This window comes from Ochotona curzoniae, unplaced genomic scaffold (assembly GCF_017591425.1).
Source record: "Ochotona curzoniae isolate NIBS_2020 unplaced genomic scaffold, NIBS_Ocur_1.0 contig_1, whole genome shotgun sequence".
Taxonomy (NCBI): Eukaryota; Metazoa; Chordata; class Mammalia; order Lagomorpha; family Ochotonidae; genus Ochotona; species Ochotona curzoniae.
The window spans coordinates 43,360,625-43,373,382 of NW_024464918.1; the positions used below are offsets into that span (position 1 = coordinate 43,360,625).

Here is a 12,758-nt window from a genome sequence, read left to right on the forward strand (position 1 = left end):
CCTGCTGGGCACAGTGTGATAGCCTAGTGGCTAAACCTTCGCCTTGTATTGGGAGCCCATATAGGTGCTTGTTCGTGTCCTGCCTGCCCCACTCCTCCTCCATCTCCCTGCTTGTTGCCTAGGAAAGCAGTAGTGGATAGCCCAAAGCCTTGGGACCCTGCACCTGCACGGGAGACTTGGAAGAAGCTCCTGGCTCCTGGCTCCTGGCTCCTGGCTTTGGATTGACTCAACTCTGGTCATTGTGACCATTTGGAGAGTTGACCAGCAAATGGAAGATCTTTCTTTCTGTTTCTCCTTCTCTGTATATCTGCCTTTTCAATAAAAATAAATACATCTTAAAAAAAAAGAATCTGATAAATAGGAAACCTGAGAGACTGTGTGAGGGCCCTTTAAAAATTTGTGGAAATGGAATTAAAAAATGTTTGCTTTGGGTGCAGTAAATTTTGAAATCCATGCGTATATGGGATTTCGAAGAAGTTCATGGAAAACATAAGTTATGAAATATTTTTGTGACAAAATAAATGTATCTTTTAAATTCCATTTACCACAGACTTTCTGAAGTAGCTAACTGGTGTTCTCATAATGTTTTCCCAAATCCATGGGGATCAGGTAAAGTTTCAGGGCCAATATTCCTTTAGAGAGCAGTATTCATAATACCTTCAAATCTCAGTATAAAAAAAATCCCAAGCTCTTTCACTATTTTGTCCTTGTCTCATCCCATTGCTATTGAGGCACGTGCTCTTCATGCTCTATTGCCTCTACATCTTTATCCACCGTTCCTAACCCAGTCTATGCCCTGAGCCACTCCTGGCCTGTATCACAGCTTCTCTTTCTGGGTTTTAGAGTGGAGAAGGTGGCAGGTGAACCTACTCTTGGTAGCCTTCCTGCATGGCTTGGGTTGGGCATGATTGCTGCCTGGCAGCTGCTCTTCCACAGCAACAGCTCTTGCCTGTTCTCTTGTCTCATTAGATCTGAACTGGGAATAATGTCTGTAATTGCAGTATCTGGGGGACTCTGACCTCTTGTGGGTCCCCTTAGTCCTGTACACAGCTCTTTGTAAATGGTCCCTTCACTTAACCCTCCCTTAGTTGAATGCTTTGAGGTGTGACATCTGGTTTCTACCAGAGTTGACCTGAGCAGAAACCATGTCTGTGCCAGTTTGGGAGTGTGCTGGTAAAGGAAACTTGACTTCTCCTGGGATGTTAGATCTTGACCTAGTGAACTCTTGGCACTTTACAGACTCATCTTGGCCCGTAATTATTCATTTTGACACTTTAACCTGCAAAATACTTCTCACAGCTACCTTGTTTTCAGAGCTGCACCTGGTCTTAGGTCTGGAGGCACACTGACTGCTCAGAGGCATTCTAACAAAACTATCCCAAAAGGAAGTAGGAAAACATGGGGGACTGGCTGAAGTCAAATCACTTGAAGATGATTATAGAAGGGACCCGGCATGGTGGCCCAATGGCTTAAGTCCTCACCTTGAACGTGCCGGGATCCCATATGGGCACCGGTTCTAATCCTGGCAGCTCCACTTCCCACCCAGCTCCCTGCTTGTGGTTTTGGAAGACAGTCGAAGACGCCCCAATGCTTTGGGACCCTGCACCCGCATGGGAGACCTGAAGGAGGTTCCTGGCTCCTGGCTCCAGATCGGCACAGCACTGGCCATTGCGATCACTTGGGGAGTGAATCATCGAACAGAGGATCTTCCTCTGTCTCTCCTCCTCTCTGTATATCTGACTTTGCAATAAAAATAAATAACTCATTTAAAAAAATAGATGATTATAGAAGCCACTGGGGGATGGAGTTTGAAAAGACTCCACATGCTCTAGGTTAACCAATGATTCCATTTTAATATCACATATCTAGTATCTGTGAAAAATAAACCAATATCCTGTTAAGGCAGCTCCCAAATGGAGACAGGTAGGTGGATTCATTTACTTATTTAGTAAAACTTGAAGCTGTGTTTAGAATGTTCTGATTAACATTTGTCATGCGTAGTACTCCTAAGAATGGCTACATGTGAGGCTCTGTAAAGGTGAGAGAGTGGAAAGGGAGATCTGTGTCTGTGCTAGGATGCAGGCACACCTGATCTCAGTGTGCATATGTCCCTGTTGGATGGCCTGGGTGCAGGTGCCCTCTGGTGCCACTGTATAACTCTCAGAGGGTCAGTTCTGTGAGGTTTTCTCCAGGACTCCAATCTAATTTATTTCACAAAGCTTGGTCCAGGGAGAACAGCTAGTGATTAATGGTGTCACAGTGCAGCAGCTCACTGAGCTCTTACAGCCCAATAATTCTTGGGGAGAATGATGCTCACATTTGTTAATGACCTTTTTGTGAAGCAGGTCCTACAACTAAGCCCACAAATCCTGCTGTGGTCTGGCCCCATTCATACGACCAAGGGCACTATCTTTTTTAGTTCTAGACAGGAATCTTCAATGAGTAAAGCCTGCGATCAAGGTAGCTTATCCTCTGTGATAACCACAGTCAGTGTGTACTGACCCATTTTGAGGTTGAAGCCAATTGATATTCTGATTTTTTTTTTCTTCATGTGACAGGGGGAAGAAAGGAAAGGAGACAGTCCCATCAATAGATATTATTCAGGGATCATAGAAGAGACTGGGTATAGATTTGGAATAATGATCTACCAGAGGTGTCAAGGCCCACTCAGGAGTGGCTGGTGTGGGGCCTGTATGTAGAACTTCTTATTAAGAGCAGCTTCCTGCTATTGACTGTTTCCTCTACCTTTTGGTTCCTTTGACTTGTAGGAGCTGGAAGAACCCAGAATCAGTCACGTTGATGTTTGCTGCTCATTTCAGTTATCCTTGGCTCTACCTGCCCATTAGCTTTGTTGATCCTTCAGCTCTGAGACTGAATGTTTCTTCCTTGGGATGATTTGTTCTGGCCAGTCCTGGCCTCTGAGGTTCCTTTGTTCATCTGTAACATCTGCAGAGCTCTCTGTTTGTGCCCCTCCCCTGCAAGCTCTCATTGTAATTACAGTAGGTGATCCAGGGTACTATGTTTCAGTGTTCTGGCTGAGTAACCAGGTCTGTGTCATTCACCACCACATCCCTGGGGCAAGGCACAGTGTGTAGCACTGAGCAATTGCTCAGCACATGATTACTGAATGAATGAAGGCCATCCAGCTCAACCTTTGTCCCTTTATACAGACGTCCATCCCACATCTTAGGCAAGTGGTAAGTCTCTGAGTTTGAAGGCCCTGAAGATTGGAATTTAGATACACATGGTTGGTCTGGACTTCTCCCATGATGAGAAAGCTCTTTTTCATGTCTTCAAATCCCTAATGGCCGTTTATACATATATGTGGCTTCTTTCTCCTTTCTGCCTCTTTATCATTCACTATTAGTACCATATGGATATTTCACCCAATGTTCAACCAACCCCCAATTTTCATCTTGCTCTTGTCTCAGTTAATGGACAAGAAAGGGGAGGTACCTTGTTCAGTTTCAGAACTCAGTAAGGGTGCTTGCCATCATTGTACGTTCTTTTCTGTGCTCCACAGACCTCTACATTACCTCTGCATCCCTGGATTTATTAGACTGTGTGCTTCCTGAGGGCAGCAGGGTCTGTGTCCTCCCTGTGCTCCAGTGTATTCTCAAGACCTGGTATAGAGTCAGGTGCCAAATTCCAGTTAGATGAAAACCTGATAGCTCTCTCATTCTAAGAAACTTTCTAGATACCAGGTCAGGGGAAAGAAAGGTCTTTCAGTGGCAGACAGGTGATACGTACGCAGATGACTCGGTTGGGTGATCCAATGCTGGATCCAGGGGGTGAGATGGAGGTTTCAGATGTCCGTCTATGCTGTGGGAGAGATGAAGACATTGGAGTGAGACTGTACCATGGACTAGTTTGGGGGAAGGGAGAGACCACATCTTGGACTAGGTTGAGGGAATGAGCACTAAGAAAGCCTAATTTCCTCTCAGATGGCTCATACTACACTTGAGATGCTCTATCCTAAGTGGGGCTATGCAGCAGTGCGTCTCAAATTGTGATTCCTAGACTAAGGTGGCTCTGGCAAGATGAACTCAAGTGGAACATTTGATAGTACTGAGTCATAGAATAAGAAAGAAATGTAGCATTTTATTTCACCCCTTTTGATTAGATTGAGGGAAACTCTCAATTTGTTTTCAACAACTGCTAATTTTCCCTTTTAAACAAAGACAGTATAGGAAACATAACTAGCTAGAATTTTTGTATTGTCATTGAATTCACTCCCTGAACTTTCTGCTGATAGCAAATATTATTAGTTTACACATGGTGACATAATATGTTATTTTACAGTATGTTTACATAAGTAAAGATGCAGAGTTGATTTAAAGACAACGTATTCACTACATAGTGGCATGCAGATACAGCAAAAAGCACCAGGGCTCTCTGTATATATAAAGTTTTAATTGCCACTGAAGAGGAAGACATTGAGATAGAAAAGAAAGGGAGAGGCCTTGGGATAAACAGTGAAAAAAATGTCATGGTTCCAAAGCATTCATCAGCTCTTTCATAAAACTCACACTGGGTGAATGTGATAGCAGTAGGACCCATTTCACCAGCTGGCAGAGAGAGTACATATGTGTTTTCACTTGGGGGAAACTCCAGCAGGTAATGGAATCTCAAGGAACCAAGTTGAGACTCAGCAGCAGGGTGTTAAGGCTTGATGGGCATCATCAAGTTTGTCCCACAACCCTGCCCCCACTATCAAGGACCCAGCTGGGTTCCAGGGTCCACACACTCCCTGCAGCATTATGAGCCCATTCTTAGGCCTTCATGGAATTTGTCAGAGCTCAATCACCCAGAAGGGCCTGGACCTCAGCTGGCCTGTTGCAAGCCTGGGGACCCTGCTGTGCTTCTGCCTGGCTGCATTACTGTGAGCAAATAATGTCTTCTTTAAACCTATTTTATAGGAAAAGCCAAGATAAACTATTGCTTCATGTGGCTCATGAGGTTGAAGAAAACAAATCAGAGAGTATCTGTGAACATGCTTTGTAAACTGTCAACTACTGTGACAATATTAACAATTATTATTAGTAGTAAGTTACCTTGACTCAGGAAAAATTCTGGTAAGAGCTCTTCAGAGAGGCTGCCATTTTGGCCAGTCTTAGTAGGTTAATGCTGTTGTCCCAGAAACACTAAAAACCCACACAAATATAGTGCTTTACAATTTTCAGAGTGCTTTCATGCCAATGTCGCAGTCGCCTCAAAAACTGCACAAGGCAAGTGTTACCATTAAGAAAAGCCAGCAATAGAGGCATATGCTTGGAATGTACACATAAAGGAATGAAGATTCTGTACAAGAGCAGACCTCCCCAAACTTTGACAACAGTAGTCATGCAGAAGTGCTGGGCTGGCATCATGACTAACTTGCTTACCTTTAACTTCTTCTCTGCCCGGGCTGCCTGTTTACAGATGGGATGCCAAACCTCAGAACCTAAAGAGCCAGGAAAATAACAAGGGTTCAAACCTTTATTCATTCCCACCTCCATTTATTCCCAAGGCTGAACGTGTACCCTATACATCAACCTAGAGAATCTCCTTGGTTTCCCCTGGTCCCTGCTAGAGCCTCTCACTGTTGCACCAATTTGACCAGTCACACATTTCCTCGGTGTGTCTAAATCCTGCACATTCCTCAAGTGTCAGATCTCACACAATACTGTCTTGTAAGCCTTCTTACCTGTGAGCTGAGAGTGACTTCTCTGTCCTCTGTGATCCATACTCCTTTGAATCCCCCTCCAAACACACAGTTGTAAATATTCTGGCCTGAGTAAATTAAGAGACCCCTCTTGCCAAGGGCTGAGCTTTACACATTTCTCTATCTTGCACTGCATGCAGTATGGGACTTTGCCCTTAGCCGAGGTCCATAGAAGTTTGTGGTACAAATAGATGAGTGGATGATTGGCAGTGAGTGACATGTAGCAGGTGGTCAATAAATATTTGTTGAATGAGTGAATGGCAGTGGGGATGAAAGAAAATGACAGACTGTGGTGGACTCCAGCCTTCTTTTTCTTCAAAGACCCTGACAACCCATCAACACTATCTTATCACATTTAAGAGGAGGTGGTGTTACAGTGTACATTCTGCTTGGGAGCTTCGTCTTGATGTGCTAATTCCTCAGAGACTCCAGACTTTTCAAATTTAGTATGTTGCTAATACCCACGTTTTGTTTCCTGTTGGGGTCCATTTGGTTGGTCCCAGGCTGCATAGGCCAATTTGGAAAGGCATGAGCAACAGGTGGCTGGTCACATGTTAATAGGAAGCCCCAAATACTGTGCATTCCCCCAAGAAGGGACAGGTGGCCTGGATTAGGAGGAAAAATAGGAACACATTATCCCTCTGGATCCATTCCTCTCATAAGCAGCCCTAAAAGGAAGGAGCCAGCAAATGGCTAGATTCCTGAACACCCAGATGGCAGTTGTTTGTGTGACTTTGTTTCTAGGATATATTTTCCATTATAGTTTGTGGCTTCAGCCCTTAGAACTAGAATGCTGGCTAAGAGATTCAGGGGTGGGTGGATTGTGTAAGGCTGAATAGGATCTAGAAACAGAGGAGAAAGGATAGTCCTCAAGTCAAGAGCCCTGGGTTCTTGTCTCTGTGTGACTACCAATACACCTTCTCCTTGAGTCCCAGTTTCTTCATTTGATTAAAACAGAAGTGGGATTAGGCTTTCATGGAGATTATTTTTAACCCCAAAATGAAGCTCTAGAGCAAATTTTATCTTCTGTAAACTAGGAATGTTTGATGAACAGTTCTTGGATGTTTCTAACTATTCAACACAAGTTTAATTTCTTCTAAAGTAAAATGCAATGGCTCTCAGAGTCCAGTAGAGGGACCCTGGGCCTGTGGCTTGATTTAGCAATCACAGGGTGTGTCTACTGCCAAGCTGTGGGTCAGGATCCTTGCTTTCCTGGGTTTTTAGAGAGCATTTCCGGTTCCTCTTTGTACTACTCCTGATTCTATGGGAAATTGTTTACTACTGTGGTCCTGGCAGAAAATATATGTTACAGGTTACTGCAGGAAATGGATAGGTAGATGGATACAGCAGCCTGAGTAAGATGTGATATTCAGTGAAAGATGTATAGTGAAGGTATAGGGATTAGGCATCTTTGTTGATGGAGGTGATATATAACACAGGGGGTTGAATTGGGTGGTCTCTTGATTTTTGATTCATGACATTAATTTACCTGTTTTGAAATGAAACAGAAACACTTCAGCATTCTACATGTAGGAAAACATGTTTGCATGTAAAATGAGGTAGGGTGATAAGAATCAAAGGCAAAAAAGAAAATATAGTTAGAAATGAAAAATATCAAAAGTTTAGAAGCTGGTATCATATTATCTAAGTTAAAGAAGGTGAGAAAGCAATTGGAAGCTATCAATGAGCTTAGATAAAGGAAGGAAATAAAGGTGAGTTTTTTCATTTTTCAGAGGGAAGATCCCTTTGAAATTGTCTGCCGCATTTGTGCCCTTAGCCATAGCTCAACAATGACAGAAAGATAATTTCCAGAGGGAAGGTCATGGTTATCCTTTTTTGTAGACTTTATCCCCAGAGCCAGAACACAATGTCTAAGATATGTGTGTCTCATTAGTAAATGCATGAGTAGACTGATTGTATCCTAATTGCATTTAAAAAAATAAACAGGACCTGGCATGGTAGCCTTGGTGGCTCAGCTCTGGCTGTTGCTACCACTAGGGGAGTGAATCAATGGATGTAAGATCTTCCCCTCTGTCTCTACTCTTTCTCTGTATATCTGACTTTCCAATAAAATAAAATAAAATAAATCTTAAATAAAGCAACAACAACAACAACCAAAATGATGGTGGAGTATACCAGAGGAGGATGATAACTAGAAGAGGGAGGAGACTCTAAATTAGGCCCCAGTGCAGGGATTTGCATCCTGAAGAAGACTGAACAATGTAAGCACCATTTTGGAATATTTTAATGACTCTATGGGAATAAGCATTCACTTTCTTTGAAGGCCTTATAAATGAGAGCTAAATCTAAGGGGTAGAAATTTCAGGGATGAATGTCTATATTCAGTTGAAAGTGGGCTCCCTGCTTCCAGAAATATTAAAGTACACACTGGACAGATAACTGATCAATGAGGATGTTGTGGAGGAAAACCACCTTCAAGGTAGTTATACTAAGGGACTTTGACCATCCTTCCAATCCTTAGACATTCTATTTCTACCTTTTTCACTGTAAAGAGAAAGTAATTGTTTGCCTTTAACAATCTCAGTGAAATGTAAAGTTTGTGAGAAGAGGGAGTTACATTTGTTTTATCTGCAAAGATCTGCAAAGATACCAATAAATATTCATTAAATGAACAAATAAGTAGAAAGAACTTGAAAATTCTGTGAGGTTAGTTGAATTTTCTAGATTGGGCTCAGAGATTCAGACAAATAGTACAATCTAGACTCTGACATGATAGACACAATCCCATTATCCATAGACTATTCACTACATGGGGGTTTGTCTAGTGTGATCCATGGGACCCCTATCTTGCAACCTGGTATAATGCAGATTTCTGGTTCCTTCTTGCAAAGTCTTCATGAAGGTGAGGCCTGGGAATTCCAGGAGAGATGAAGACCCTAAATTTGAGAACTACAGGATTAAATTCCAGATTGTACTTCAAATTCTTTTCCTTACAGTATCATAGGGAAAAGATACCACTTTTATAAGATGGGATTCTAGCTTCTTACAAGAATGCAGTGTCATTTCTTGTTGCAGGCTCTTGGTTCCACAAGTCACATGCCCTTGTACTCTGAGACTATGGCTCACAATTGCAACTTCTGCAGTTGAAACCTGCTGCAAGGGTTTTGGGAGTGAAGGAGTAGTTGTTTCTATACCACGGATCCAGAGATAGAGATCTGACTCTCCAGTACTGCCTCCCAGCATTGAGTCTGTTTTAAATCCCTAGCAGAGTCAGCAGTCTTATCTCTCTGACTGGCTATATCACACACCATACCTGTAATATTTGGGATTGAGCTGATTTTTGGGGACCCACCAACTTCTCTGCTGGATCTTGAAATTCAATTTGCCAGTACCTTTAAAAAATGTCAAAGCTGGAGCTTGTGCCATAATCTTCCACAACATCCAGCAAGAGTTCACAGATAGAGCAGTGACTGAAAGCAGACCATCCAAGGTTCTGTTTGGTCAGCACTGCAATTTTAAACATGTTGGAAGCTGAATATTTTTAGGCACTGCGGGTCGCCAGGAACACAGATGTCCAGCTCCAGGTCTTTCTTACTGACTGATGTGGGCATTTGAGTTTTGGGGTTCTGATTCAGCCAGAGTATTTTCTTATAGCAAGTTTCTTCTCTAGACTTTTATTATTGATGTAAAATTCATAGAACATAAAATTACTTACCATAAAGTATACAGTTTAGTAGCTTTTAGTACAGTTATACTGTTGTGCAACTACAGTCTCTATCTCATACATGTACACACATACACACATACATATATATGTATATGTATATATATATGACTTAGAATAGTGTTTCTGTTAGACATTATGTTTGGATCAGTTACTGTCATTATCATCCTTATGCAATCTAAAACATAATCTGTGTGCCTGGAACTTGTTTGGTTCTGGAGACCAAGTCATGGAGATCTTTGGGTGGGTTTAGTGTGGTGTGATTGTCCCGACTCCTGGGAGCCTGGACCTGAGTTGAGGAGGAGGATGCAGCCGTTGAAAGCCTGGCTGAGCAGGTGGAGTCGCTGAGCAGAAGCTGGGGTGTTTGCCAACATGCCCTCCTGGGAAACTGGGCTTGTGCCCAGGTTTGAGGGCACCTCAGGAGAAGTGGGAAAGACTGGCTTGCCCGCAGCTGACCTAATGAAGTGGGCTGGAAGCTTAATAAATAGGTGGATGGAAGAAAGTGCTTGATTGTCCTGAAGTCGATTGCCATGAGGATCCCAGGCCAGATGAAGAGAGGAGCATGCTAGTACTGGGTGCCCAGTAACGCTCAGGAAATAACTGTTGCAAACAACAGTGTGGACAGTAATTACAACATATTAAGGGCTTAGTATGCACCAGGCACTAAGCATTCTTACTATTCTATTCTTATTGTTGATGTTGTAACTAATATTAATAAATTGCCTATGCCAGACCTCATGCTATACACTTTGTAATAATAGCAGTTAAATAAAAAATAACGAGAAGTTAAATTTCAAAAATGTTGATAATTGACATTTACTGAGTACATATGCTGGGCCCTATGCTGAATGCTCCGGATAGCAATGATGGTTGACACTATTCTAAGTGATCAGTGCACTGTGTTATAGGGAATGCCCTTTACTCCTGTCTATCATGACCTCAGACTGGCGGAGCAGCAGTGCCACACCCCTTGCTGAGCCTGCACCATACATTAGCTCACATAAAGCTCACAACAGTCCTGTTAAGCGGGCTCTGTCCTCATTCTTCTTTTTAAAAAAAATCATTCATTTTCATTAGAAAGATCACAGAGAGAAAGATAGAAAGATCTTCCATCTGCTGGTTCACTCTCCAAATGGCTGCAATGGCTGGAGCTGGGCCATTCTGAAGACAGGAACTTCCTCTGGATCTCTTATATGAGTGCAGGAGCACAAGGATTTAGGCCATCCTCCTGTGTCTTCCCAGGCCATAAGCAGGGAGCCGATAGGAAGTGGAGCAGCTGGGACATGAACTGGCACTCATATGGGATGCTGGCACTTGAAGGTGGAGGATTAGCCAATTGAGCCATTGTGCCAGCTCCCTCGTTCCTCTTTTATAAATGAGGGCATTGGGACTTGGGGTCATAGATGTCTTGCCTGCTTGTCCATCTCCCAGCCCTGGCCCGGGCATGGGAGCAAGCTCAGAGTCTCTTGGGGACTTCTCTGCTTAGCTTAGCAGGGAGTGTTGCTTCTCTGTGCTGTTGGGCAATAAGGCCTGGCCAGGGTCTCTTCCCACCTGTTGACAACCACATGCTCTTCAACCAGCTGCTCCTAGAGTCCTTTCAGTTCTGTGATTCCATCAACCCCTTTTGCTTAATGTTGTTTAAGTCAAGTTTCTGCTACCTAGAAACTCCAGGCTAATAAACCATCTCATCGAGCTAAAACCAGATTATCTGACAAGTTCTTGGCTTGCCTGGCAGGCAGTTTTGTTTCTCAGAAAATAGAGGAAGCAACAAGGGAAATTGCTACTCTGGACCTGATTCTGATCAACTTGGACAAATTGGCTGTCGAAGTAGACGTGACATAAAGCTGGAGAAAAAATGGTCTGATCATCTTGAGTCTGTGGTGACCCGAGAGGAGCAAGCTGGAGACAGACTTCAGAAATACAAATCCTGAACCACTACACTGAAATATTTTCCATATGATTCAAGATGTTTGGTAATCCTTAAAATCTTTAAAAAAGAAATGGCAGCTCATCAAAAATTAAAATGTACTCTGAAAGGAAATATGCTTAGTAGAGTCAGATTTTAGGAAACATCAATTTAGTACAAGAACAGGATATGTTTGAGGAATCTAAAATTATGGAGCAGAATTGGGGAAACATAAGATTTAAAGTATCTAAGCATAACTCCTACAGCCTAAGCTGTTAGTAGAGACCCAATTTAAAGTAATAATGCTAAACTACAAAATTATAGCAAACAAATACTACAATAGTACCTTTTTAAGTGTGGTTTGATAAGACATGCAGATCATGGAGTGAGGGCTGGCGTGCCACAACCTGTACCAATTGAGGCACTGCACTTGGCACCTGTTAGCCCAGAGCACCTTTTCTGAGTTAATTGGCAAAAGAAAATGAGGCCTTTGCTAAATATCAGTGGCATCTCCAGCTATGCCAGAAAGACACACCCCCTGATTCCAGGACCTTGTATCATCTGAACTAAAAAAAAACCCTGGATCTGAAATAGTCTCAGTTATGCAAGAAAAGGGGTTTGGTGCAATCATCAATGCAAGCTTTCAGGCTCCATTTTGGGTTTGCATATTCAGAGAGCTTAGACTTTTGACTTTGTTCTGGGTTATGGGAACCTGTTGAAAATCTGGACAATGTTCCAGACCCTCTCCCTAGTGATACACACCTAACCACAAAAGCTGGCAAGCAATTTTATGAGAGTCACAAAATACAGAAGGCTAGCTCTGAACTACACTGCCTGAACATTCTGACAACAGATACAAGAGAAATGCGTTAAAGAAACGCTAGCAACACAAGCTAGCCAACCTTGGCCAAGCGACATAAACTCTCTAAACTTTTGTTCTTTAAAATGAGGACATTACTTGGTTTAGCTCAAGGGTTTTGTGAGGATAAAATGGGATCCAGCATTGAAAACTCTGAGTATAGCACTTGGCACATTCTAAATACTCAACAAATATCAGTGGCTGGCATATTATTATTGGCAAGCCTACAATTTGCTACCGTACTTTTCTTAGCAAACAATGTTTGTTCAGGATTTCATAAGTAAGTTTGTGCCTGAGGTGGGGGTTTAGTTAAATAAACAATATAAAACTGATAACAGAAAACTGTTCTAAAATCTGATCTTGAACTCCCGTGTTTCTGGAGGTTTCTGAAGTCCTTAGAACTGGAGAATGGAGGGAAAAATTATCTATCTTCCCCCTTTTCCTGAATTCGGGAACACTTGGGACAGAGACAAAATCCATCTCCTGAAGCACATCTGGGGTTCAGAAAGACTCCGACTGGCCCAACAATTGTCACTATTATGATTTCAGTGTAAGTTTTGCCCCAAATCTGCAGAATTCTGGCTATTATTTTGCTGTACAAAAC

The 12,758-nt window shown here is 42.5% G+C and overlaps 1 protein-coding gene across 1 annotated transcript in view; it reads right to left on the minus strand.

The window, feature by feature from the left end:
• Nucleotides 1-12,758, minus strand: part of ABLIM3 (actin binding LIM protein family member 3) — a 109,861-nt gene that overhangs the window by 21,899 nt on the left and 75,204 nt on the right. The window contains exons 10-11 of the mRNA XM_040973023.1: nt 5,377-5,443; nt 3,751-3,817 (exon numbers count right to left, since the gene is read on the minus strand). Coding sequence (XP_040828957.1) covers nt 3,751-3,817; nt 5,377-5,443 — 134 coding nt within the window. The remainder of the gene's footprint in view (nt 1-3,750; nt 3,818-5,376; nt 5,444-12,758) is intronic.